At 40.4% G+C, this 27,808-nt stretch overlaps 1 protein-coding gene across 1 annotated transcript; it reads right to left on the reverse strand.

Moving 5' to 3' along the window:
• Positions 1–3,128: 3,128 nt before the first annotated feature.
• Positions 3,129–27,770, reverse strand: ddb1.S (damage-specific DNA binding protein 1 S homeolog). The gene is given in 26 exon segments (NM_001090155.1): positions 3,129–3,797; positions 3,880–4,003; positions 5,307–5,409; positions 5,512–5,681; positions 6,419–6,528; positions 7,302–7,472; positions 8,115–8,209; positions 8,354–8,518; positions 8,614–8,737; positions 9,761–9,872; positions 9,968–10,063; positions 10,232–10,439; positions 12,106–12,213; positions 12,974–13,137; positions 13,221–13,399; positions 13,493–13,601; positions 14,743–14,818; positions 15,742–15,844; positions 15,928–16,044; positions 16,151–16,234; positions 16,620–16,778; positions 17,519–17,616; positions 17,748–18,084; positions 18,276–18,392; positions 23,355–23,503; positions 27,623–27,770. Coding segments are annotated over 26 exon segments (3,423 nt in total). The 5' UTR covers positions 27,684–27,770; the 3' UTR covers positions 3,129–3,713.
• Between the last annotated feature and the right edge of the window lie 38 nt (positions 27,771–27,808).

A 27,808-nucleotide genomic window follows, 5' to 3' on the forward strand; every position in this document is an offset into this window, starting at 1 on the left:
CAAAGGTTTGACCAGCAATAACATTCATGGGCAGTTTTATCAAAGGTCGAAGTCATTACTTCCATTCATACGTTTAGATTTCTGCCAAATACGGACCATTCACCTGCAGAAAAAAACCTTTGATTTTTTTTTTTTTTTAAATAAATTGCGGTTGGTCTTTTTGAATTCGAATTTTGATGTTTTTTACATTTGAAATTGAAGTGAAAATTCAAATAAAAAAAAAATCGAATTTCCGGCTAATTTGTGTGCACTTCAACAAGGGAATAGTCCATATTCGATTTGAATTGGTAAAAAATTCGAATATCGAAAATTCATGTACTGTCTCTTTAAAACTTCGACTTTAACCATTCGCCATCTAATACCTGCCGAATTGCTGTTTTAGCCTATGGAGGACCTCTTAGAACCTATTTGGCGTCAATTGGTGGACTTTGAAAAATGTAAGGTTTTTTTTTTTAGTAAAAACGTAGAATCTAATTCGCTCAAATACGATGCTACTTACGATTAGAATTTGAACGAAAACAGCCTATTCTTTGAATGAATTTTGGTTGGTCTGTTTTTATTCGAATTTTGAAGTTTTTTTAAATTTGAAATTCAACCCTTGATAAATCTGCCCCTAAATGTAGGGAATAGATTCTCTCCTGCCCCCCCCCCCCCATACTTCCCTTTTAAAATAAAATAGGGGTTGAGACTTCTGGAGTGGGACTGTTCTGACCTGGCGCTGCCTTAAAGGAGAACTAAAGAAGTAGGTAGAAATGTTGTTCATGATGTTTTGTGCTTCTGTACCAGCCCAAGGCAACCACAGCCCTTTAGCAGTAATGATCTGTGTCTCCAAAGATGCCCCAGTAGCTCCCCATCTTCTTTTCTGCTGATTCACTGCACATGCTCTGTGCTGCTGTCACTTACTGAGCTTAGGGAGCCACTCACAATATACAGTACACATAGAATAGAAATGTCACAATATAAGGCTGATTAGTAATTAATACACATAATTACTACATGGCAGCACAGAAACCAGTGCAATTAGCATCAGAATTGAATAATCAGCAAACCTGTAGCATCAGCTTATATTACAGCCAGGGAAGCTCATTTTCTGCTGGATAATTAGTGACGAGCCCTAAGCTTAGCTTCTCAACAGCCAATCAGAGCCCACTGAGCATGTGAGTGTCACAGACACTTTCCAAGATGGTGACCCCCTGTGACAAGTTTGAAGTCCTGGATCATTGCTGCTATTGACAAGCTCAAACTTTAGCCTCGTGCAATAAGTTCACTATATAAAATAGGCCATTTTTAGCCACATTCATTTTTAGGGTTTAGTTCTCCTTAAATACATTTTGCATGTTTAAAATGGTGTGGATGTGCTCCTGCTACACATTATATGCTTGTCATTAATTAGGATGAGTTGAGGTGGGCTGGCCCAAATGTATTTCTGCGGGGGGGCCCTGTGAGTTGTAGTTACGCCATTGAGCAGGTCCATATGAGCAGGGGTGTGACAATCACTTGGCAGAAGAAGACAGATGTCACTGGCCCCTAATGGATCTCAGCTGTGAAACTGTAGAAGGGGAATGAGATTTGTGCAGGAGAGCGGGTCTTTCAGAAAGAGCAGAGTAATCAAATCCCCCCTAGACAGAGGAGCAGAGTTGTTATAGAGCAGGGCTGTGACATTTCTGGGGGGTGCAGAGTTGTGAAAACCCCCGGTGGAGCGATTAAAGAATGCAGGGATACACAGGCAGAATTTACTGTGATGACAAGTCCTGCTTGGTTTGAGAACTGCAATGGTTAAGCTGAGCTCATGAGAGGGGTTAGGATTTAAAAATAGGATCAGACACCTAGAGCAGAGTTTCGATGGAAACCAGTAATGCTATCTCTTCATTGGCTGATAGACAGGAGGGTGTGTTTATTAATCTGAGGATGAGAACTGAGAATGCTCATGAGCCAACAGCCAAAAGAAAATCCAGAGGGAAGGGGCTGAGTGGGTTAGAGGAGGAGAAGGATTTCTAAGTGATTAAGTGGATGCTGCAGCCTTACTATTAATCTTTGAACAACCAGAGTAGCAGGTATTTAGAGATTTCAAAGAGGCTCTTCAGTGATTACATTTTTGTGTGGGGGGTTTACATGTCCTTTAAAGTTTACATTTACTTCTAGTATGTTCTAGAATGGCTTATTGTAAGAAACTTTTCAATTAGCCTTCATTTTTTTTTTACTCTTTTCAGCTTTCAAATGGGTTGGGGGTCACTGACCCCATCTAAAAACAAATGTTCTTTAAGGCTTAGGGATGAACCGCATCCACTATTTTGGATTCAGCCGAATCCCCAAATCCTTCGAAAAATATTCGGCTGAATACTGAACCCGATTCCTAATTTGCATATGCGAAGGGGAAAAAAATGTCTTGTTTTCAGACAAAAAGTTGTGTCATTTCCCTCCTAAGCAAATTAGGGTTTGGATCAGTCGGGAAGAGGGATTTGGCCAAATCCTGCTGAAAAAGGCCGAAATCCCGGACCGAATCCAGGATTTGGTGCATCCCTAGTAAGGCTACAAATGTTTTGTTATTGCTACTTTTTATTCCTCATCTTTCTATTCAGGCCTCTCCTATTCACATTCCAGTCTCATTCAAATCAATGCATGGTTGCTAGGGGACTTTGGACTCTAGTAACCAGATTGCTTGTATTGCAAACTGCTGAATTAAAAGCTAAACAACTCAATAACCAAAAATAATAATAAAAAAAATAACCAATTTGTCTCAAAACATCACTCTCTACATCATACTAAAGTGCAGCCTCTTTCTTTCTCCTGACAACTTCCTTGACTACTTGGTGGTCAGACTGGTGGGAAACTGACCAGCAGGTGGCGCTGTTGTAACAAAACTCATTCATATTAACAGTACATGTATCCCTTAATATCTTGGAATAAAAACAAAATAAATAATGAATGTAAATGACAAAAGTGCCTAGAATAGCCCCCTCATCAATTTTACATTCACTTATTTTAAAGGTTTACTCATCCTTTAAGTGTAATGATGTGACACAAGTTTGGCAGGTAATCGGTGCCATATTTATAACAATTAGGACTTGTACAACGTAGTGAACTTCAGACCCAGTTCCCTGCAGTTTGAATGATGAGACGATGCCCAGTTTTCAGTTCCAGTCTAGTTTATTTCCTAAAACATCAGAAAATAACCTACTACATTTCCCCTTTTTTTTTCTTAGTTAAGAGGAATGGTAGGGTGGGCACTGCAACTTGACATCACTTGGAGCCCCCCAGTCACATGCCCAATGTCCTGTTGTCCCGCTGATGATACACTCTACATTCTAAGCAGAAGGCCCTTGTGGGTGGGACCTTATTACATAATGTTGTATTACAAAACCAAAACAAAAAAAAAAACACCCTATGGTTACAGGATTGCAGCAACAATAATAATGCAGCAGGGAAATGGGTTGAAGGGATAATCTGTACAGCCATATTTAACCTTTTGCTGGTGGAGGGACCTGCAAATTTTTTTTTGCCATCCCTCCCACTCCTCTGAAAGCAAAGGGTGCAAGTGCGTGTAGGGCATTAAAGCAAGATACACACCCCCTTGGCACGGACAGAATTAATAGAAGGCCAACCCCATGGAAGGCCAACTCCAACCCAACGGTGCTGGGGGAGCATCAACAAAGCCTATAGGAGGGGCTGGGGGGAGGGGGAGAAAAGCTTGAAATCTTCCGGACTTCCGGAACTCAGTGAATCCTCGTCAGTTCTTCAACTACCTTTATCAAGTCATCCACCGTGGTCTCCCTTTTCATCCCACTGCCGTCGTCGATCTGCAAAACGACAATACAGAATGTTTTCTTCACATACAAACGAAGAACGCGGGAGTAATGTCGCCCACCACGTCTTTCTCACCTGTAGATTCGCAATGACCTCCTGCATCTTTGGCCGGCTAATGTCCAGGAAGCTCTCGATCAGATCCCCATCTATGAATCCTGTGGCTGGTTCGGTCTTCCTCTCTGTGTGGAATGACCTCCAAGTGAAATTATAGGTCAAGGGAAAAAACATTACGCTGAAATGTTGCTGTGATTTCCAGACGGAGTGATCAATGGTCAGCGGAGGGGGCGGACAGGTGCTTTTTGGACAATCATAGCACAACTACGATCAGGTCGTACCGAGGGGTCTACCATCGGGTCGTACCGAGGGGTCTACCATCGGGTCGTACCGAGGGGTCTACCATCGGGTCGTACCGAGGGGTCTACCATCGGGTCGTACCGAGGGGTCTACCATCGGGTCGTACCGAGGGGTCTACCATCGGGTCGTACCGAGGGGTCTACCATCGGGTCGTACCGAGGGGTCTACCATCGGGTCGTACCGAGGGGTCTACCATCGGGTCGTACCGAGGGGTCTACCATCGGGTCGTACCGAGGGGTCTACCATCGGGTCGTACCGAGGGGTCTACCATCGGGTCGTACCGAGGGGTCTACCATCGGGTCGTACCGAGGGGGTCTACCATCGGGTCGTACCGAGGGGGTCTACCATCGGGTCGTACCGAGGGGTCTACCATCGGGTCGTACCGAGGGGGTCTACCATCGGGTCGTACCGAGGGGGTCTACCATCGGGTCGTACCGAGGGGGTCTACCATCGGGTCGTACCGAGGGGTCTACGATGGGGTCGTACCGAGGGGTCTACGATGGGGTCGTACAGAGGGGTCTAAAAATTGTTCAAGTGAAATCCATTCCACCATCCTCCAATAATAGTTCTATCCTGGACAAAGTTTATAATTGTTAAATGAGATACTGTCATGGGAAAATAATGAAGTCTGACATGGGGCTAGACATATTGTCAGTTTCCAGCTGCCCCCAGTCATGTGACTTGTGCTCTGATAAACTTCAGTCACTCTTTACTGCAAGTTGGAGTGATATCACCCCTTCTCCCACAGCAGCCTAACAATAGAACAATGGAAAGGTAACCAGATAGCAGCTCCCTAACACAAGATAACAGCTGCCTGGTAGATCTAAGAACAGCACTCAATAGTAAAATCCAGGTCCCACTGCGACACATTCAGTTACAATGAATAGGAGAAACAGCCTGCCAGAAAGCAGTTCCATCATAAAGTGCTGGCTCTTTCTGAAAGCACATGACCAGGCAAAATGACCTGAGATGCACCTACACACCAATATTACAACTAAATACACTTGCTGCTTCAGGAATGAAATTTTATATGGTAGAGTAAATTATTTGCAGTGTAAACTGTCATTTAGGAATAAAAACTGCACCATTAAAATCATGACAAAATGTTAGCAGAACTGGCCATTACACGGCCGCATAATAAAGGATATAATGAGTGTTCGATCTTGCCAACGCTTTTGATTACTTTGTTGAGTCTGTTCTGAACATCTAGAAGCAGATTGTACCAGCTCTCAGAAAGTGAAGTAACAAGACCTAAGAAAAAAACAAAAAAACAAAAACAGAGAGATGACAATTTACTGGACTTGTTACATTTGAGAATAAAGAAACGTGGCAGTTGTATGTTGGAGATCTTACCAATCATTCCATTAACTGTGCCAAAGAGTACAGAGCCCTGAGTAGGCGGGGAGGTCTCACCCAGATTCTGCATTACCAGGGAGCCATGACAGAAGACATTAACAAATTCACCCAGATGAAAGAGACCGACTTCTTGTAAATGCTGCCGCTCCTCATCAGTAGTAGCAGCACTAGTGATTAAGAAAAGTATAATTAATTAATTAGCCTGCAAATACTTTGCTGAATATGCTATTAAAACCCAGGGCTTACATTAGGAGCATTCATATTGCCCATAGTGATGAAAAACAAATTTGAATGTTACTGCATTACTTAGGTAGGGATGCACCGAATGCACTCTTTTGGATTCGGCCAAACCCTTTGCAAAAGATTCAGCCGAGTACCAAACTGAATTTGCATATGCAAACTAGGAATGGGAAACGATTATTTTTACTTCCTTGTTTTGTGACAAAAAGCCACATGATTTCCCTCCGTCTCTAATTTGCATATGCAAATTAGGATTCGGTTCGGCCAGGCAGAAAGATTCAGCCGAATCCTGGATTTGGTGCATCCCTACTTATAAGCAACCTTTTAATTACAAGGATCCCACTATACGGAACACCAAGCAAGGACCCCATTAAAGAGAAAATTAATTATAATGAACTTTCTCTATGGTTAAGTCATTGCAAATAGATCTGCAAGAAATAGCCAGTAACAAAAGAGCATGATATTATATAAATTATATAAACTGGGGTGTATACATTTTTGCAGCAGGTGATGATTGAGAAACTGATTGAGATTGAGTAACCTTATCAAAACTAACTATATACACTGCTCAAATACATCAATCACGCAGTTGTGCAGCCAGCAATAAGGCCATTTGTCACCTCTAAATTACACCCTTTACATCAATATCTATCATTATAATTACCTGTCTTTCTGACACACAAATAAATTGAAAGCATTCTCGGCTCCCAGGAAATTGTCGTCATCTAAAATCTCCACGGCGCTCATCCAGTTAGGATTGAAATCTCGTGCAATCTACAAGGAAACGAAGCTTGTTCACGGACCCAGATGGAACAAAAGTATACACAGCATAATTCCTTATAGGTTCAGTATAAAAACTAGATGAATAGATAAAATAATTTAAATATAGTTAGTAAGGCACAAATGTAATGTATAAAGGCTGGAGTGACTGGACGTGTAACATAAAAGAACACTACTTCCTGCTTTGCAGCTCTCTTGTTTTTCCCGATTGGTTACCAGGTAGTAGCCAATCGGTGACTTGAGGGGGGGGGGGCACATGGGTCATATCTGTTGCTTTTGAATCTGAGCTGAATGCGGAGGATCAATTGTAAACTCACTGAAAAGTTATGTCCCATGTGGCCCCCCCTTTCAAGTCGCGGACTAACTCAGCGTTAGAGAGCTGAAAAGCAGGAAGTGTTCTGGCTATTATGTTACACATCCAGTCACTCCAGCCTTTATACATTACATTTTTGACTAACTAACTATATAAGAATTTTTTTTTATTTTGCACAGCCTATTCACCCAGTTTTATTTTTACACTGAACTGTTCCTTTAATGCTGGATAAGATATGCACATCTGTTTTATCTCCAAGTTGAAAGCCTTTATTTATTGCTCCTGGTTCCTTCAGCTCTCCCTCCTATACCCACTTTATTCATCTTGTACTAAGCTTTAAATTACCCACTATTATTTTTTTTTACATGCCTTCGGCTAGACAATCTGGTTCAGTCCAACCCACTATGTCCCTTAAACCTCTCAGCCCTGTGTCTTGTTTCTTTGCAATCTCTACCTCCTCAAAGTTTCCTTCCATCGGTTTATAAGCCAACAGCAGCACTGAGCGCATCAAGTCTCCCACCAGGATAAAATCACCCTTCGTTTTCAGATAGAGAGCCATGATATTGTTGTAGTGGTTGCACTCTGTTCGCAATTCCTTTTCAGCAGTCCACTCGTAGAGTCGTACCTAGATGGGAAAAAACATGAAGTTACTGCTTAGATATATAAACCACATATGCATTTCTATAAAACAGAAATGTGTGACCCCTGCTTCCCCAGCTGCTGCTAATCTTCAATTCCCAGAATCTTCTCTTTTTATTATTACTAGGGATGCACCGAATCCAGGATTAGGCCTTTTTCAGCAGGATTCGGATTCGTCCGAATCCTTGTGCCTGGCCGAACCGAATGTAAATTAGGGGCGGGTAGGGAAATAAAATTTTTGTTCCACTTTTTCCTACCCATAATTTGCATATGCAAATTAGGATTTGGTTCAGTATTCAGCCAAATCTTTCACCAAGGATTCAGGGGATTTGGCCGAATCCCAAATAGTGGATACGGTGCATCATTAACACTCTTTTATACACCAGCTTATAAAATGCATTAATCATGCAAGATCATGGGGCAGACACAGCTCCACATGTGGTAACCAAAATCTAATATGTTGGTAAGTTTGATATTCCACTTAAATAGCATACAGCTTTACGTAAATAACAATGACCAAGTTTGATGAGGAAACTGACATTACCCAAGGGTCCTGCCCATACCAAGGTTACTAGTTGGACAGTCCCAAACAACAAGTTCTGGCCCTACTGTACTTTAGTTATCTCACCGTGCTGTTGATACTTGCTAGCAGCTTTCCATTAAATTCCACCATAGAGTAAACAGCTCCTTTCACCTCCTTTTCTGCAACGGTTTGCAGTTTTCCTGCACAAAAACACAGAACAATAAACGGAATCCCAACAGTTTCTTTTTAGGCAGGATCTTTTATGTGACCCATTTGATTATTCTAATGAAAAGGAAGAACAGCAATACTTGTCCTTGCCAGAAATTTAGTCTCCTTAATCTCACCGTCATTATACTGGAAAACGACGATCCTTCCCTGCTTTGGTTCAGCTTCATCTGGATACACCATGGCAGTCCCTACTACAAAGTAAGTGGTTGGATCCTTCCCCAGTTTACAGGAGACCAAGCTAAGGGTATACTCATTTTGCAGGAATTGATGTGTGTGCAGCACTGAGAAAGAAGCAGAGAATGAGTTTACGATCATTACAGAAGTCCCACAATTTTTTATACTGTGAATTTTAGTATCCCTCAAAACCTTGTTTTACCTTCAAATGTGTGCTGATCAATGATTAATAAATTGTGAACTTCAACCTCTTCCCCAAAAGAAGTTTCATGTGGAGATGTACTTCCAGAAAACAATTTACTGCAGCTCACACTGCTAGAGAGCGCCTGAAAACATGAAAAATTATCATCACAAACTGAAATCTATTTCTTAAAATAGCAAACAGATTTTTTTTATATTTAATTTTGAAATCTGGGGCTAAACATATTGTCAGTTTCCCAGCTGTCCTTGGTCATGTGCTCTGAAAAACTTCAGTCACTCTTTACTGCAAGTTGGACTGATATCACCCCCCTCCCCCAGCAGCCTAACAACAGAACAATGGGAAGGTAACCACGTAGCAGCTCCCTAACACAATATAACAGCTGTCTGGTAGATATAAGAACAGCACTCAATAGTAAAATCCAGGTCCCACTGAGACACATTCAGTTACATTGAGTAGGAGAAACAACAGCCTGCCAGAAAGCAGTTCCATCCTAAAGTGCTGGCTCTTTCTGAAATCACATGACCAGGCAAAATGACCTGAGATGCACCTACACACCAATATTATAACTAAATACACTTGCTGGTTCAGGAATGACATTTTATATTGTAGATTAAATTATTCGCAGTGTAAACAGTGTCATTTAGAAAAAAAAACTACACCATAAAATCATGACAGAATCCCTTTAACAGCTCCAAATGCTGTGAAGCAACTGGCACTTAGAAATGCAGACTGCCACCTTTCCAAGCAACTATATCCACCATCCCAAGTAGGGATGCACCAAATCCACTATTTTGGATTCGGCCGAACCCCCGAATCCTTCGTGAAAGATTCGGACGAATACTGAACCAAGTCCTAATTTGCATATGCAAATTAGGGGTGGGAAGGGAATATTTATTACTTCCTTGTTTTGTGACAAAAAGTCAAACGATTTCCCTTCCCGGCCCTAGGTTGCATATGCAAATTAGGATTTGGTTCGGCCGGGCAGAAGGATTCGGCAGAATCCGAATCCTGCTGAAAAAGGCAGAATCCTGAACCGAATCCTGGATTCAGTGCATTCCTACTCCCAAGCTACAGAGAGAGATTATTTGAGGCTCAAATTGCCCCATACCTGTGTTTCCAATAGACGCTGCAGTAAACAAAGACTGACCTGTGTGCTTGCACTAGGTCTGAGTGGGGAGCTACCCCCACTGGCATCCTGCACCTCAATACGGCTGGAAAGAACCCCAAAGCACTGCGAGACTTCCTGATAGCATATCTTTCTGCAATAAAAACAGAGAAACGTATTTAAAATGCTAGGCTTATAAGCGAATCATTTTGTCTGTGTTTCATCTATTTTTCCTAATCAAACACAAACCTGGGAGACTCAAACAAGGGCACTGTGCGGATATGTAGCTTCTGTATTTCATCGATGGTTCCAATAGTCAGGGTGCTATTATTGGCTAAGGCCAAGCTGTTGGAGAGAAGGTATATGGTTAGAAAAGGAGTAAATAATGTTCATTTGGAATAAGGTAGGAGTTAGCAGTAAAATGTCAGGAAAAGCTTTCTCCACAGCTTGGGGAATAATACATGTGTATTCTCTGTATTTGCCTGCCATTAAGTTTCTATAGGAAGAATTCACCTGTCAGGGTATCCCTCAGAGTTCAGGGGGCACATATAGTTGACCTCCTTTAAGTTGACATTCGAGAAGACCAGCTTGTGGTTGCTGCTGTAGATGACGGTAGGACGATCGGAGCAGGCAAACACATTAGTCGTCGACAGAGATCGGAAAGTCCTGAGTACCGTGGGCTGGGTCCCCAGAGTAACCTTTTTCCTATCGCTCAGAAGGCCTAATTGAAACAAAGGCAACAGTTGACTCTCGCATTTAGAGGAACATTTATCAAGGGTCGAAATTTGAATTCATTGCAAAAAAAATCCGGATGCACATCTGTTAGCTGAAGTTGTGTCAAGTGATTTATTAAGACGATATATACATCACAAAAAGACAAAGTTTCGGACACCTCCGGGCCATTTATCAAGTCTTCATTTTTTCGAAATTACTCTACTGACACCTATGCAAGGGAGGGGTCTTCTGGGTAAGCACCCTGCACTTACAACAAGTGTTAATTTTGGGATTGGGTTGAGCTGTCCATTTTCGTGTATTTCGAAATTAAAATCGGATTTTCAAAACTCGGACGGATTTAAGCGACCCGAAAACTCGAATCCAATTCAATAAAACTCGATTTGTTTTTTCACTGAAAAAACTGGAATGTCAGGAAGGTTGCAAATATCTCCAAATTGTATCCCTGGACCTCTGCCATTGGCTTAAACATTAATTCGGCACGTTTTAGGTTGCGAATAGTCTAATTCAAATTCTTGAAGGGCCAGAGAATGATAAATCCCAAAATTTGATTAAAAAAAAAAGTTTGGATAACTACCTAGTCGAATTTAACAGTTTTGACTATAAAAAAATTAGAATTTTCAATTTGAACCTTAAAGTAATTCAAAATAATTTTTTAAATTCAGTTGTTTTTAGATTGTTCAACAGAAAGATTTTTTTCAATTACTTTCCATTATTTGTTTTTTACTGTTTTTCCAATGTTCCTGGATGTCCCTGTTTGGTGTTTGAGTCTGGCAGCTCAGTAATTCAAGCGCAGACTCTAAACTGTCACAATGTCGCAACATTTAGTTGATACGTTTCTCAGAAGCATTTCTGGAGTATTATAGCAACTATTGTATCAATTCTAACAGCTGCCTTTAATGAAAACCAGAGATTCTGCTCTGCAGGGACAAAGATAAGAAATGTATCAACTAATGTATCAGTTAAGAACAGTTTACAGGGTCGGCGAAGGTGAGAAATGACACTTTACACTTCAATATAAGAAAAATACGGTGACACATAGAAAGTAATTGGAAAAAGTCGTTATTTCTGGTGATCTATCTGAAAACAACTAGTTAATTGAAGTTGAACAACACCTTTAATAAATCAGCACCTTAATGATTCCATGACTATGATGAAGGAACAGTGCAAGAGAGGTATTTACACACCTAATAAAAACATCCAACAGTTAACAGGGAGTTGGAAAATGTGTAACCAGTGATTTTAACTAGGGATGCACCGAATCCACTATTTTGGATTCGGCCAAACCCCCGAATCCTTCGTGAAAGATTCGGCCGAATACTGAACAGAATCCTAATTTGCATAGGCAAATTAGGGGTGGGAAGGGGAAATTTACTTCCTTGTTTTTGACCAAAAGTCACGCGATTTCTCTTTCCACCCTTAATTTGCCTATGCAAATTAGGATTCGGTTCAGCCGGGCAGGAGGATTCAGCTGAATCCTGTTGGAAAACGCTGAATCCTGGCAGAATTCCAAACCAAATCCTGGATTCGGTGCATCCTTAATTGTAACCTTATTACAAAAACAGCTTCAAATCAAAACGGACACAAATAACGAGACCCCTTTCAATGTGTAGGCAAAGCCACGAAGCTGATAACCAAACATTTTCTTCTCTCACCTGTGTCTGTGTTTAGACTGAAGTAGAAAAGGGCACCATCTCCAAGTGCACAAAGCAAGTAGTGACTGCTTTCGAATGAAGTCATGAGGATGGAACGTGGGATTATTTCTACAGTTAGTGGAAACATAGAGGAGGAACGGATAAGGACATGATCTATACAAATATGTACTTTTTATTATAAGGGATTATTTTCAATTCATGGAAGAATACATAGCTTTTATTACAGCTACATATTATTCATTTTGCAGCCAGAGCAAATATCTTACTTATGCTTAAATACTTAAAGGATAAGTAAACCTTTAAAATAAGTGAAGGAAGAATTGACGAGTGATATTTTGTCATTCACATTATTTTTGTTTTTATTTCAAGATATTAAGGGATACATGTGCTGTTAATATGAATGAATTTTGTTACAACAGCGCCACCTGCTGGTCAGTTTCCCACCAGTCTGACCACCAAGCAGTCAGGGAAGTTGTCAGGAGAAAGAAAGAGGCTCCTCTGATGTTCTTCTGCTTAGGAAAAATATTAGAAACCTCTCTCACATCTTTCCTAATTAGAAGAACATCAGCCTCTTTCTTTCTCCTGACAACTTCCCTGACTGCTTGGTGGTCAGACTGGTGGGAAACTGACCAGCAGGTGGCGCTGTTGTAACACAATTCATTCATATTAACAGCACATTTATCCCTTAATATCTAGGATTAAAAAGAAAATAAATAATGAATGTAAATTACAAAAGGGCCTAGAAGAGCACTCATCAATTTTACATTCACTTGTTTTAAAGGTTTACTTATCCTTAAAGAGATATAGCCCTTCTAATAACTCCCACTTTTGTGTTGATTGCCCTTCCCTCAGAGCCCATTCTGATTACCTCCACCCAGCATCTCCTTGTGCAAAAGCTGGAAGCCTGGAAGGCTCAGGATACGTGCAGAGATATCTGTCCATAGCCCTATGGCACAAAGAGAGGAAAGAGTATCGTTTCCTCCAAGAGGTGTGACATCTAGACAGGCCACCTCATGCTCCATTTCTGTGCAGCTGTGGGGCAGAAGAGTGACAGATTAGATCATATTAGATAGACAGATAGACAGACGGCAGTTGATGCAGTCTCCTTTGATCACCTGGTCTGACGCAGTTCCCCGGGGTGGATCTCCAAGTAATACAAAACTCTACCCACAGCGAGCAGCACCTGGCGACTATTGCAGGAGCAGACGCTAACCTTCCGACCCTGTGGTTCTTTCCATTCACTCACCAAGTTTTGTGGGTTTTGAGATACCAGCCGTACTGAGGCTGATGTGATCTAATAATAAAAATTAGGGAAAAGCGGATTCTTCAGAACTAATTTGTTTTTAATCAGCAATCAGATGACAAAAGGAAGGTTCCTTCTAATTACCTGAATAAGCTGCTGATGTGCAACATTCCCACAGAAAAAAGTTTGTTGATCATCAACAAAGCCAGCCAAGTCCGTTTCCTCGACCTCTTCTCCTGTAAGCGTTAGGACTCTAAAAGAGCATTATATAAGAACAATTACACTCCAGCTTACAGGCATACATTGATTTGAATGTTTCTTAAAGGAGAACTAAACCTTAGAAAAGAATAGGGCTAAAAATGATATATTTTATATAGTGAACTTATTGCACGAGGCTAAAGTTTGAGCTTGTCAATAGCAGCAATGATCCAGGACTTCAAACTTGTCACATGGGGTCACCATCTTGGAAAGTGTGTGACACTCACATGCTCAGTGGGCTCTGATTGGCTGTTGAGAAGCTAAGCTTAGGGCTCGTCACTAATTATCCAGCAGAAAATGAGCTTCCCTGGCTGTAATATAAGCTGATGCTACAGGTTTGCTGATTATTAAATTCTTGGTAAATCTCTTTTTATTAAGTTTTCAATATCAAAAAGTATCAGGGGTACAGAAGATGAAGAAGGGGGGGGATACAAAGAAAAAGACAAAAAGAAAGAAAAAGTTTTCCACACCTACAAGAAAATGTTTTTCAACAATATTTAACAGGATATTACATAAGCCGTTGTGTTACATGATAGATATGTAAATTGTAAGTTACTCATATAGTTGAACAAGATGTTTTTAATATTATCCACGAAATAAATAACAATATTGCTATACATTCATTTATTTCTTTCCATATGCTGATTATTAAATTCTGATGCTAATTGCACTGGTTTCTGTGCTGCCATGTAGTAACTATCTGTATTAATTACTAATCAGCCTTATATTGTGACATTTCTATTCTATGTGTACTGTATATTGTGAGTGGGTCCCTAAGCTCAGTAAGTGACAGCAGCACAGAGCATGTGCAGTGAATCAGCAGAAAAGAAGATGGGGAGCTACTGGGGCATCTTTGGAGACACAGATCTTTACTGCTAAAGGGCTGTGATTGCCTTGGGCTGGTACAGAAGCACAAAACATAATGTACAACACTTCTAGCAACTTCTTTAGTTTAACTTTCCTTGGCCATAAGAACCATTACACACCAACATATAATCAAGGTTTACTGCATGATGGGCTTTGTATATCAGCTGATGACCCACAGTCTAAAAATCACATTTTAGTACCTATGTTGGTAAACTGAATCAAATGAATTAGAAATAACACACAGTTTATCTTTTAAGCAAACTTCTAACCTTGTCTGTCCCACAAAAGACAAAACTAGAGTGTCATCTGTGTCACGATCAGCAGCAACTCTGAGAGGCCAAAGACCTGAGAAAGAACAGGAAACCATTAAAAAATATTAAAGGGGAACTATTGCGAAAATGAAAATTGTATATAAGCTTCATCATACTGAAATAAGAAACTTTCTAAATACAATTGATTAAATATTCTGCATTTCTTAAATAATTAAGTTTATCTTCAATATCCCGCTCTCAGCGCCTGTTTCTCTTCATTTAGCAGTTGGGTGTCAGATAGTAATTGACAGTTAGATCCAATATATATAGGGGGTTTCCTTTCCTAGCAGATGAGTTAGAGCTCACTCAAATAACGGATTCCAATACAAACACAATCTAACAAATCCTGCATGTAGAGAGACATGATGCCTGGTGATTTTAATAGAGTGAGCTCTAATACATAATTATAATAATACATCTTCTAGGCAAAATGTGCCCCCCTATAAGATATATTGGATCTAACTGTTAATGAATATCTGACACCCAACTCCTGCACGAAGACAGAATGAAGAGAAACAGATGCTGAGAGAGGGATAGTGAAGATAAATTTGATTATTTCGGAAAAGGTACGTCATTTTTAATTGATTATATTTAGAAAACGTCTTAATTCAGTATGCTCAAGCTTACTTTACATTTTAATGCACGATAGTTCCCCTTTAATTAATACTAATAAAAAAAAGAGAACTCTAGAAGAACTCCTTACCCATTACAAAAAAAAAAAAAAATCACATAGCAGTAGTTCCCGAACTGGGGGCTGGAGTAGTTGCAGTTGGGACTCAATCTAAATGCCAGTTATGGTGAGATACCCAATAGCTGTAACCTTGTTATGAGCTACTAAGGGTGGCCCTGACCAAATACTAGACCTCAAAGAAGGGCTTGAACCAAAAGGTCAGACCACTAGGGTTACAATCACAATTTCAGAAAAAGTTCTGGCTTTCTGTAGAATTGTGTCATCACCTTTTATCCCAGGAAGATCAATACTGGCATGTTCGTGGATCCCAATTCCGTTTCGGATAATTCTCAAAGAGCCCTCCTTAAAGGCTCCAGAGCAGGTCACTAACTGGTGGAGGAAAAAAGCAGACATCAAATGCTGGCTCAAAAACGGTACAGTAAAAATGAAAACAAAGGAAGTGTACTGCCAACCTGTCCCTGTCCTTGCCTCTCCAGATCCACAACACACATGTCTACAATGGGGCCCAAGTTTGTGAAAGTCTCCATGACAACAACATATGATCCCTGTTCATTGCTCTCTGTCGTAAGCTACACAAAAATAAAGAAAGTTACCGTTGGCATGAGGAAAAATGAGAGAGTAAGAGATTGAAAAAAATCAGAAAAAGAAGATAAATGGAATTTGTAGCACACTTACCTTCACTAGCTGGGAATCTCCAAGGCGGGAACCCACAAACACAACTCCATTGTCCAAATAAGTCAGACATTCAGCAATGGAAGTCTGGAGAAAAAAAAAAAAAAAAAAAAGGAGGATTACTGAGGTTAGAGAGAGGGTTATTGAGGATTCTGTTAAACATATGACATGCATTAATGGGTCATACACTGGCCAAAACTACTTTGTATCTGACCAGTTGTCCCAAGGGCTCAACTTATCGCAACAACTTAAATGGCCACCTTTCTATTATTCCATTTATTTGAGGGAATAATCTGGGCTATCAGACCTGTGGCTCTATTACATCCTCACATGCCAATGCATCTACAGATAATATATCCAGACCTGCCTAATTGATGACCTGACTAAGATCTAGGTCATAAACATATCAGTTTGGTTATTACGCACCACAACATACACCAACCATAATTTAACATTATGACGCTTTTCTCACCTCTCCTAGTAATTCCACACGCAGATCCTTCAGTGTGACACTTCCATCCATCTGCTCTTCTTTCTCCAACAAAAGCATAAACAGACGGCCCTCCATGTCACCCAGCAGATAACGTGAACCATTGACATCTACTCTGTTATGGCACACGATAGTGCTTTGCTGTGGAGACATAGCATATCAGATACTGTCACGGGGGAAAAAAATGTTTTTTTTTTCAAAATGCATCAGTTAATAGTGGTGCTCCAGCAGAATTCTGCACTGAAATCCATTTCTCAAAAGAGCAAACAGATTTTTTTATATTTCACTTTGAAATCTGACATGGGGCTAGACATATTGTCAGTTTCCCAGCTGCCCCCAGTCATGTGACTTGTGCTCTGATAAACTTCAGTCACTCTTTACTGCAAGTTGGAGTGATATCACCCCCTCCCTTCCCCCCCCCCCAGCAGCCTAACAACAGAACAATGGGAAGGTAACCAGATAGCAGCTCCCTAACACATAAGATAACAGCTGCCTGGTAGATCTAAGAACAGCACTCAATAGTACAATCCAAGTCCCACTGAGACACATTCAGTTACATTGAGAAGGAGAAACAACAGCCTGCCAGAAAGGAGTTCCATCCTAAAGTGCTGGCTCTTTCTGAAAGCACATGACCAGGCAAAATGACCGGAGATGCACCTACACACCAATATTACAACTAAAAAAAATTGCCTGCTGGTTCAGGAATAACATTTTATATAGTAAAGTGAATTATTTGCAGTGTAATTTAGAAATAAAAACGACATCATTAAAATCATGACATATACCAGTGCCCATATTATCCTCATATGAACAATCAGCTCCTTTGTTCAACCTGTGTAATGTTTCATCTGTACTATTATACACCAATATAAAACTCTTACCTTGATGATTGGAGGAGCTATTGCCAGGTATTTGTCTCCATTGTGGTAGGTAATGGACTCCTGGCCAATGATAATTGCACCTCCGAAAGGCTCTGGAACTAAAAAGTCATTATCATGAATAACCCTGCTGGTCTCTATAGAACCAATAACCCATGCACAGAATATTTCAAGGAGTGCCGCCAATAAACAATTAACTGCCATGGGTTAATCACAAAGTTTGCGTATTTACCTGCAATGACCATAGAGGCTTCTGCCTCTACATTTTCCTGTTTCCAGGGCCCCTTGCTGAACTCCTTCTCCCTCAGAGAAACCTCATATGTCTTGACATGTCTGCCTTGGGGGTCCTGATACACAAAGCATATAGTGGGGGCCTGGCAACTATATAGGAACTTAACATCGATGACATGCAACTCCTCCAAGCGAATGTTAAAGGCCTTTAGCTCTTTATTGTCCCGCTCTAATGGTATGACTTTAAATAGCCCATCATAAAGACGAAGACCAATCATTCTGCAGTCTGGGTCAATGATCCCAATAATTCCAGTTTCAGAAGGACGGCCAATGCGATCCTGAAAGAACAAGAGTGAAAGATAATTTAGGGCTTGAAAAGGAAAAGCTCAAAAGAAATATAATAATGAAAAGCAAGAACGAAGGTCCAAAGCTTGGCTAGGCCATATTACTGGGTTATGAAACCATTATATCTGATGAAGTGCAATAAACAAGGTTTAAGCTCATTCCAACCAATCACACGTACGATTACCTGTACATTGCCATGTGCACGAGTTATGATATCAATGCTGTCCCCGCTCTGTTTGTACTCCAGAATACAAGCATTGTATTTAGCCGTCAGTATAAACAGCAAGTCTTTACTTTCACCCTGCAATTAAGAACACAAGGATCACATATCACTGGTTACAACCCACCTTAATTATCGATTATAGGTCCAAAAATATTACATTAAAAAAAAAAAGGAAGTCCTGGTCATATTTGCAGCTCTACAGTTTGGTATATGAAAGGCTTGTCAGGATGATAAAAAAAGAGCATTAATAAAGTAAATATTAATAGCCAACAGCCAATCTGTAGCCAACATGATTGTAGTTTTTAATGCTTAGGCACTCAAGTATTTTTAGGTATTGTCTCTTAGATAATGTCTGTTGAAAGTGGCGTAACTAGATATTACTGGGCCCCCCAGCAAATTATTTTTCAGGCCCCCAAATGTCTAGAGGTTGACCTGTTTTACCAATATTTATTAAAATTGTATATGAATTAGGGCCTCATGGGGCCCCTATACCTCCTGGGCCCCCCTGCAGCCGCAGGGTCTGCTTCCTCTGTAGTTACACCCCTGTCTGTTGACAATACAGAGAGAGAGAGAGAGATAAAGTAGATAAGCAAAGTTGAAGCAATTAGCCCATAATGGCACCACTATAAATCGATATGCAATAATGGAATTATTAGTAAAAGTGGGGAGATATACTATCACCCCAGTCCATGGGTGCATAGCACATAGCAAAAGTCAAAAATTGTTGTGTCTCACAAAAATAATGAGAAAAATATAATTAAAAGTTCAATCCGTTTATTGGGACATACAGGAGACAGCCTGACGCGTTTTGTGCCTGTTGGGGCACTTAATCATAGGCTTAAATTAAAGGATAAGTAAACCTTTAAAATAAGTGAATGTAAAATTGATGAGTGTCATTCTAAGCCTGTTTGTCATTTATATTCATAATTTATTTATTTTTTATTCCAAGATATTAAGGGATACATGTGCTGTTAATATGAATGAATTTTGTTACAACAGCGCCACCTGCTGGTCAGTTTTCCACCAGTCTGACCAGCAAGTAGTCAAGGAAGTTGTCAGGAGAAAGAAAGAGGCTTCTCTGATGTTCTTCTGTTTAGGAATAAAATTAGAAACCTTTCTCACATCTTTTCTAAGCAAAAAAACATCAGAGCAGCCTCTTTCTTTCTCCTGACAACTTCCTTGACTACTTGCTGGTCAGACTGGTGGGAAACTGACCAGCAGGTGGCGCTGTTGTAACACAATTCATTCATATTAACAGCACATGTATCCCTTAATATCTTGGAATAAAAAGAAAATAAATAATGAATGTTATTGACAAAAGTGCTTAGAATAGCACTCTCATCCATTTTACATTCACTTGTTTTAAAGGTTTACTTATCCTTTAAAGCTCGTGAGACCACGATTTTCTCGGAATGATCGTACGAATTGACCATCAAAAGACCAATTTGCCAGGAAAACAAAGGGGAGCTGCTTGGCCCTGCAAACAAATATAGATTGCACTGGGACCGACAAAGATTTTTAACCTGGCCGAACAATTTCCTGACAGATGTCGGACGAAAAATCGTAAGATGAACGATCGTTCGAATCCCACTAACCGCACGATAATTTCGAAGTATTGGTCGGACTTCCCTAAAATCGGTCGTTCGGCAAGAAGAATCGTCGCGTCTATGGGGAGCTTAAGTCACCACCAAAGAGGCTCCCACAAGAAATGATCAGAAAGGTATCACCCAAAACAAGCAATGCCAACAAGATCCACCACAATAATGAGTACAAGGAAGTAAAACCCTTACCCAGCTGTAAAATAAGAGAGAACAAAGGATCCTAATAAATGATACAGTTATTGCTTAGTCATTCCATGATCACCCACCATTTGAGGCAAAGGACAGGATAAAAAATAAACAAAGTCCACCCAAGAGATAGATTATATATAATCCACATTCTCAGGGTTTAGGGCAGAGACACAAGCGGAGATTCAGTCGCCCGGTGAATAATTGCCTCTTCTTCGGGAGACTAATCTCCCCAAAATGCCTCCCGCCGGCTAGAATCTAAATCACCGGCGGGATGGCACTCGGAGCTCTTTGTTTTCCGAAGTCGTCCAAAGTTTTCTCGCGTGGCAACTTCAGAAAACGAATCGCTCTGAATGCCATCCCGTAGATTGTAGCCGGTGGGAAGACAATTTGGGGAGATTAGTCGCCTGAAGTAGAGGAGATTTGTCACCGGGCAACTAATCTACCCGAATCTCCACGTGTGTCTCTGCCCTTAAAGTGAAACAATAAGTTGTTTATTGGGTAGAGACTAATGTTTAGGCTTATCCTCCCTTTGTCAAAGTGGAGAAAACAATACAGACTTATAGGGGGAAATTCACAAAAGTGTCGGAAAAATAAGTAACCCAGAAGTGGCGGTCGACAAATTTGTAAAACGACTTACGAACTGCAAATTCACAAAGGCAGAGATCAGCTCTGAATGTCTCATTAGTCCGACAATGTCATATCTTTTTGTCGGACAGACGACATTTTACCGAGTTTTTTCAAACGACAATTTGACCGACATTTTCATTTTGGAGAGCCTAATGTGTCTGAAAAATTGTCGGCAAAACAAACGAGTTAATGAGCATTTCATAAAAATGAAGGGAAAAGAGGCACCGAAAAACCACGCCCACTTTTAACTACACTATTTCAAAGGTATCGTACAGGATACGGAAATTGTCGGGTAAATGCTCTGTGAATTTCTCGGTTGTTACTACGACACTTTCTACGACATTTCAAAGCCATTTTTTCCATAGTTTTAAAAACACGTAGTGGTGGGAAAGGTGTTAAAACTACAGCATCACACATCACTGGGGTGAGAGTATAAACAAAACATCAAAATCTTTCACAATGTATTATAAGGGGCTTCCCAATGTAGAGCTAAATCACATAGCACTTGTAAGGGTCTGGCCACACAAGCAGATTCGGGGAGATTAGTCGCCTCATCGACAAATCTCCTCTTCTTTGGGGGCGACAATCTCCCCAAAGTAAAGTCTAAAATTAAACAAACTCCATATTCCTCTTTTATAAATAAAGATGTCTCTAATATAGATATGGGGATCTGTTATCCCGAAAGGACAGGAATTGGGGGTTTTCGGTTAACGGATGCACCAAATCCACTATTTTGGATTCGGCCTAACCCTTCATGAAAGATTCGTCAGATTACTGAACCGAATCCTAATCTTCATTTGCAAATTAGGGGTGGGAAGGGGAAAACATTTTTTTTACTTCCTTATTTTGTGACCAAAAATTGCGCGATTTCCCTCTCTGCCCCTAATTTCCATATGCAAATAAGAATTCGTTCAGCCAGGCAGAAGGATTCAGCCAAAACCGAATCCAGCTGAAAAAGGGTGAATACCAAAACGAATCCTGGATTCGGTGCATCTCTAATCTACTAGAAAATCATGTAAATATTAAATAAACCCAATTGGTTGGTTTTGCTTCAAATAAGGATTCATTATATATTGGTGTGGATCAGGTACAAGGTAGTGTTATCACAGAGAAAAATTTGGGTAATAATGCAGTCTATGGGAGACGGCCTTTCCATAATTAGGAGCTTTCTGGATAACAGGTTTCTGGATAATGGATCCCATACCTGTATATAGAGAGTGTCTGCAAATTAGACTTTGCCTGTTAAGAGCCTCTCTTTCTCTTCAAGTCAATCCACCAGCTGAGCACCCAGGAGCCTGACACCTTCTATTGGGTGAATTAAAGCCAGATTGTATAAAATGAAAACTCTGAAAAAATTGTTAAGCTTTACACATTAAACCAACTAAGTTATCGTTTTGTGATAAATGAAAGACATACTGTATAACCACCCAAAAAGGGCTTTATTCTCTGCTCTGCTTTATCAAGGATGTCATGCATTTATATTTATTTGGATCTTCACAAATAAATATTAGTACTTTTGTTTAATGCCATGTCCCCTAAAACAAAGCCCTTGGAAAGTTTATCATCATCACTGTTGTAAGGCAGAAGAGAGAGAGATAGAGTGCTTCCTCTTTGCTACAAGAATTACAAGGGCCACATGTATCTTTTTTTTAAAGGTCTTTAAAGGGGATGTAAAGGCAAAAGATTGAAATCCAATTTTTACTTTCTTTAATGAAAAAGAAATATATCTCCAATATACATTCGTTAAAAAAATATCTAGAGTTTTTATAAGAAACGTGACTGTATGCAGTGAAATTCTCCCTTCATTTACTGCTGTGGATAGGAATTGTCAGACGGTCCCTAACTGCTCTGCAGGGAAACAATCATACTTATGAACAGCAGGGGGAGCCCCCGCCTTACTTCCCAGCCATGCAGAACTCAAGCAGCTTTGTTTGTTTCCCTGTAGAGCAGTCGGCAACTGTGTAGAGATTTGTAATGGATTTTATTTTTGCCTTTACATCCCCTTTACTGTTTCCAACTCCAGCTGCAGGACAAAGATCATGGAGCCAGATTTAAACAGATAAACTGGGATTCTATTTGGGGGATTATTTTGCTGCAGCCACTGGTTCTGCAGAGTTGGAGAAAGTTTGTATAAAACAATACAAAAACTATAAAATCCACATTAGATTACATGACAACACAGGACCCAGTGCATATTCTGATTATTAATCAGTCTTGCTGTATCGGCTTTAATTGCACTGGTTTCTGTGCTGCAATGTAGTAATTATCTGTATTAATTACTAATCAGCCTTATAAGCTCAGTAAGTGACAGCAGCACAGAGCATGTGCAGTGAATCAACAGAAAAGAAGATGGGGAGCTACTGGGGCATCTTTGGAGACACAGATCTTTACTGCTAAAGGGCTGTGGTTGCCTTGGGCAATGTACAATATTTCCAGCTAGATTCTTCTTTAAGCCCAGTAAAAGTAGTCTGGGTGCTGAATAATGTAATACAACAGCACCTGTAGGGGAGTTGCCCAACCTTGGGAGCAGCACCAGGGGCATCACACCAAAAAAAAAAACCAAAACAGCAAGGCTCCTTTACATGCCTACATGACAGAAGAAGAAGCAAACGTTATATATTACCTTAGGCCTGAAGAGCTCCATCACTGCGATTTTGCCATACATTCCAACCTCCTTGACAGGCCTCAGCCCTTCTGGTGTCACCACATAAATCTCTAGCCGGGTGTTTTTAGCGATCAGCAGATTCAGGTCATCCTCAGATGTAAAGTGCCCTAAGAATGAAAAATGAATATTGTTTTTTTTAGTTTACACTTCGAAAGCAATCAGACAAGGATAATGTGTAAAATGATAAAGTACAGTACAGGTTTGGGACCAGTTATCCAGAATGCTCGAGACCTGAGTTTTACCAGATAACAGATCTTTCCATCATTTGGATCTTCATACCTTAGAAAATCATGAAAACATTAAATATACCCTATAGGCTGGTTTTGCTTCCAATAAGAATTCATTATATCTTAGTTGGGATCAAGTACAGGCTGCTGTTTTATTATTATTACAGAGAAAACGGAAATCATTTTTTAAAAGTTTGGATTATGTAAAATGGAGTCTATGGTAGATGGCATTGTGTAAATCAGAGCTTTCTGGATAACGGGTTTCCGGATAACTGATCCCATTCCTGTACCCCAGATCCTTCACGAAAGATTTGGCCGAATAGAAAACATTTTTTACTTCCTTGTTTTGTGACAAAATGTCACAAGTTCCCTCCAATAATTTGCATATGCAAATTGCTAAACACCATCCAGCCCCTTCTTAAAGGAGAACTCAACCCCCAAATTAAGAAAAGTCCCTACCTGCTAACCTAGATAGTCCCCCCCTTCCTGCTTCTGAACCACACTTCCTTGTTTTGTGACAAAAAGTCACACAAGTTCCCTCCCCTAATTTGCATATGCAAATTAGGATTCAGTTCAGCTAGGCAGAAGGATTCGGTTGAATCCTGCTGAAAAAGGCTGAATCCCGAACCGAATCCTGGATTCTGTGTATCCATACTTATTAATCAATACATTTTTCAAAAAATTACTTGTGCAGGGAAAAAAACCCGGAAAACCACAAATTCTTCACATTATTGCACAAAACCCAGCATAGATCAGGATATCTTCCGGGCCTTCTCCCATTGACTTCTACATGATCTCAGCAGGTCTGAGTTGGAGTACTTTTTTTATTCGGACTTTAAACTAAACTAAAAATTTGGATTTTATATTAAAAAAAAAACAAAACTTGGATTTTTTGGCATTCAGAATTATAAATAATAATAATAATCCCCTAAATTGCACAGGTGGGTTGACTGCTTCACATCCACTACTGTGATGTCTGAGGAGTAGAATGTGCACTCTAAGGGCAGGTTTATCAAGGTTCGAATTGAAAATTCTAAATTTGAATTTAAGGTTTTTTTAAGGTCAAAACTGTCAAATTCGACTAGGGAATTATTCAAATTCCCTTGAAGTTTTTTTTTTTAAAAAAAACACGAATTCGATTTTCGAGATTTGTCATACTCTGGCCCTTTAAGAACTCAAATTAGACTATTCGCCACCTAAAACCTGCTGAATTGCTGTTTAAGTCTATGGAAGAGGTCCAGATATCAATGTTTGCAGCCTCCCTGACATTCGAGTTTTTTCCAGAGAAAGTTTTTCTTCTTTAATTTGAATCGAATTCGATAAGAACAATTCTATTAATCAGTTTTAAAAAAATGTGATTTGATATATACATTTCGATTGGTCGAATTTTGGGTTCATGGGATTTTTAAAAAACTAATGTATTCGAAATTTGACCCCTGATAGATGTGCCTCTAAGCTGATCTGGTTATGAACAATTCTATTAATCAGTTTAAAAAATGTGATTTTATTTATACATTTCGATTGGTCGAATTTCGGGTTCATGGGAGTTATAAAAAACGAATGAATTCGAAATTTGACCCCCTGATAAATGTGCCTCTAATCTGATCTGGTTATGTACCAGCCAATTCCACCAATCCGTGGCATTTTCAAGTATCCCGTGCAGCTGAAGGGAAACTTTGCCAGTGCATCATTTATAAAACAGGGTTTAGCGCTCATTTAATACGATAAGGATATCCGAAATTGCCATATGATGTCAAGAACCTGCACCAAAGACTTGGCCTGTAGACTTGTGTTCTATATGATCATGGAATGTCTCAGCAAATTTATATTATCCTTAAACATTTTAATTTTGAAATCGAGCACATTACTAAGTTAATTTCACTCTGCCTCTTTAAGCAACACGTACATTATTGGGGCTTGAAATGGAATTTTGGGAAAGTTTTTCTAAGCTGCTAAATGGCCATAAACTGAAATTCTTTTTCTGAATATGACTATGAAGATTCCCATTTATCCAGGTCATGGTATATCTTATATAGGTAATCGAAGAAACAACTGGACTTGCTGAGTAATCATTGAAGACTACTTTCACTACTACAGCTTCTTCACTTCAACTGACTGGTGTGGGAAGTTTTTTTTTTTTTTGGCTATGGAGCAAGTGCTGCAAAATGTCCAAGGCTGTAATTGGAGAAGATTCCCCTGGAAGTACAGGAATGTTGTGGGGAGAGTAATATAGTAAGTTAGGTTGAAAAAAAAGACACACTTCCATCAAGTTCAACCTTTTAACTTTTTTTTAACCTGCCTAACTGCCAGTTGATCCAAAGAAAAAACCCATCTGAAGCCTCTCCAATTTGCCTCAGAGGGGAAAAAATTCCTTCCTGACTCCAAAATGGCAATGAGACCAGTCCCTGGATCAACTTGTTCTATGAGCTAGCTCCCATATCCCTGTATTCCCTCACTTCCTAAACACCATCCAACCCCTTCTTAAAGGAGAACTCAACCCCCAAACCTACCCCCTACCTACTAGATAGTTCCCCCCCCTTCCTGCTTCCGCACCGCATACTTCAATAGGCCCGAAAAGGTGCCTAAAATTTTCTCATCTATCAATGCAGAGTAAGTGCAGTGGAGCTTTTATGGGGGGGGGGGGGCAGACACCACTTGTGTGTTTGTGTGGGGGTTACTTTTTTTTAGCGCTGATGTTTGTGTGGTCTTTTAAATGTGGTGTGGAGAGGGTGGGATCTGGGGTGGCCACTACACAGGGGGCGCTGAAAATTGTTGTACGGGGCCCCGTTATTTCTAATGGCGGCCCAGGCTGTAGGTTAGACTTTTTCAATGTATATGATTCATGTGATTTAGTTGTATAATCACATTTACTCTACAGTGCTACGCAATATGTTGGCGCTATATATATACATGTTAATAATAATGTACAGTTAAACAGCTGATGTACGGTCTAAAACCCCCTTTGTAGTTGCACCTACCTTTTGCCAGACCAAGGTGCTCCTCTGTCACGTGGGGGAGCAAGCATCTGTACTTACTGTACTACTACTGCAGGGTTGCCAGGTTGGCGGGTTTCCAGCCAAAATGGGCTACTAATTTAAAGCCCAGGCGGGTTTTGAAAGTTCAAACTAGCCAAGGTACGGATTTGGGCTACTTTTTGGGCCTTTGGCTGGTTTGTACATTGGAGACCAGCCCCAACGTCCCAAACTTGCTTCTCCCAATGCATGTTGGGTAATGTAGTTTTTGTTTAACAATTACCCGACTGCCACGTTGAATGTAAGACTACAATACCCAGCATGCAACGGCACTGACTTGTGTAGAAGTCAGGGAGTTACCAGATTTTGGGCTCACTATTCTCGCATGACTTTCCTCAATTTCTTGCTGGCCACCAAGAGATTGAATTGTTTTACCAATATTTATTAACATTGTATATGTATTAGGCCTTATGGGGGGCCCCCCCTATATCTCCTGGGCCCCCCTCTGTAGTTACCTCTGGTGACGGGGCAAATGTTTCCCATTTTGCTTCAGGGAAAACAATGTGGAAATAAGTGAAAAGCCGCATTTTCACGTATATTCATTTATTTTGTAGCCTGTTTGTCACTGCACATCTTGGGCTATATTTGGGCAAGTGTTGAAGTGCCTCTTGGCTAGTTTTGGGCTGGTTCTGTAGGGGTCTTTGAAAAGGAGACCTGGCAACTCCTGTTTATCTCGTAGGCTGCTCATGTACAAACACAGTCCTGCTCATTTAGTAACACTGGGCCCAATTGCAGTGATCAGATTTCCATAGGGAGCTGCAAGAAGGAATAATGAAAGCCCCACTCTGATTGGTTGTTGCCCATGTGCTACTCTGGCGCCACAGGTTCTTCCAAATGCCACTCTCACCCCTCACAGGCTTTGTTACCTCAAACCATTCACTGCCAGAGATAAACCAGACACAAACCCCATGGATATACAACAGCCTGGCTACACACAGCATTGCAGCGTCTCGGCATAAACTCATACCTGTCACACAGGCATTGACCGCTGTGGGTTTCTGAGCCGTCACCACATAGTTGTACGACATGGCTGCTATGAAGCGAATGCCTGTCGCAACGACTCCAGAAGCGACAGGCGGGAAAAGAAATGAAGACGGCGGACCAAGAGGCTACTTCCAAGCGACGATTAGGCCTCGGGTGACGTCACTCGCAA

This window comes from Xenopus laevis, chromosome 4S (genome assembly GCF_017654675.1).
Source record: "Xenopus laevis strain J_2021 chromosome 4S, Xenopus_laevis_v10.1, whole genome shotgun sequence".
In the NCBI taxonomy this organism is placed as follows: Eukaryota; Metazoa; Chordata; class Amphibia; order Anura; family Pipidae; genus Xenopus; species Xenopus laevis.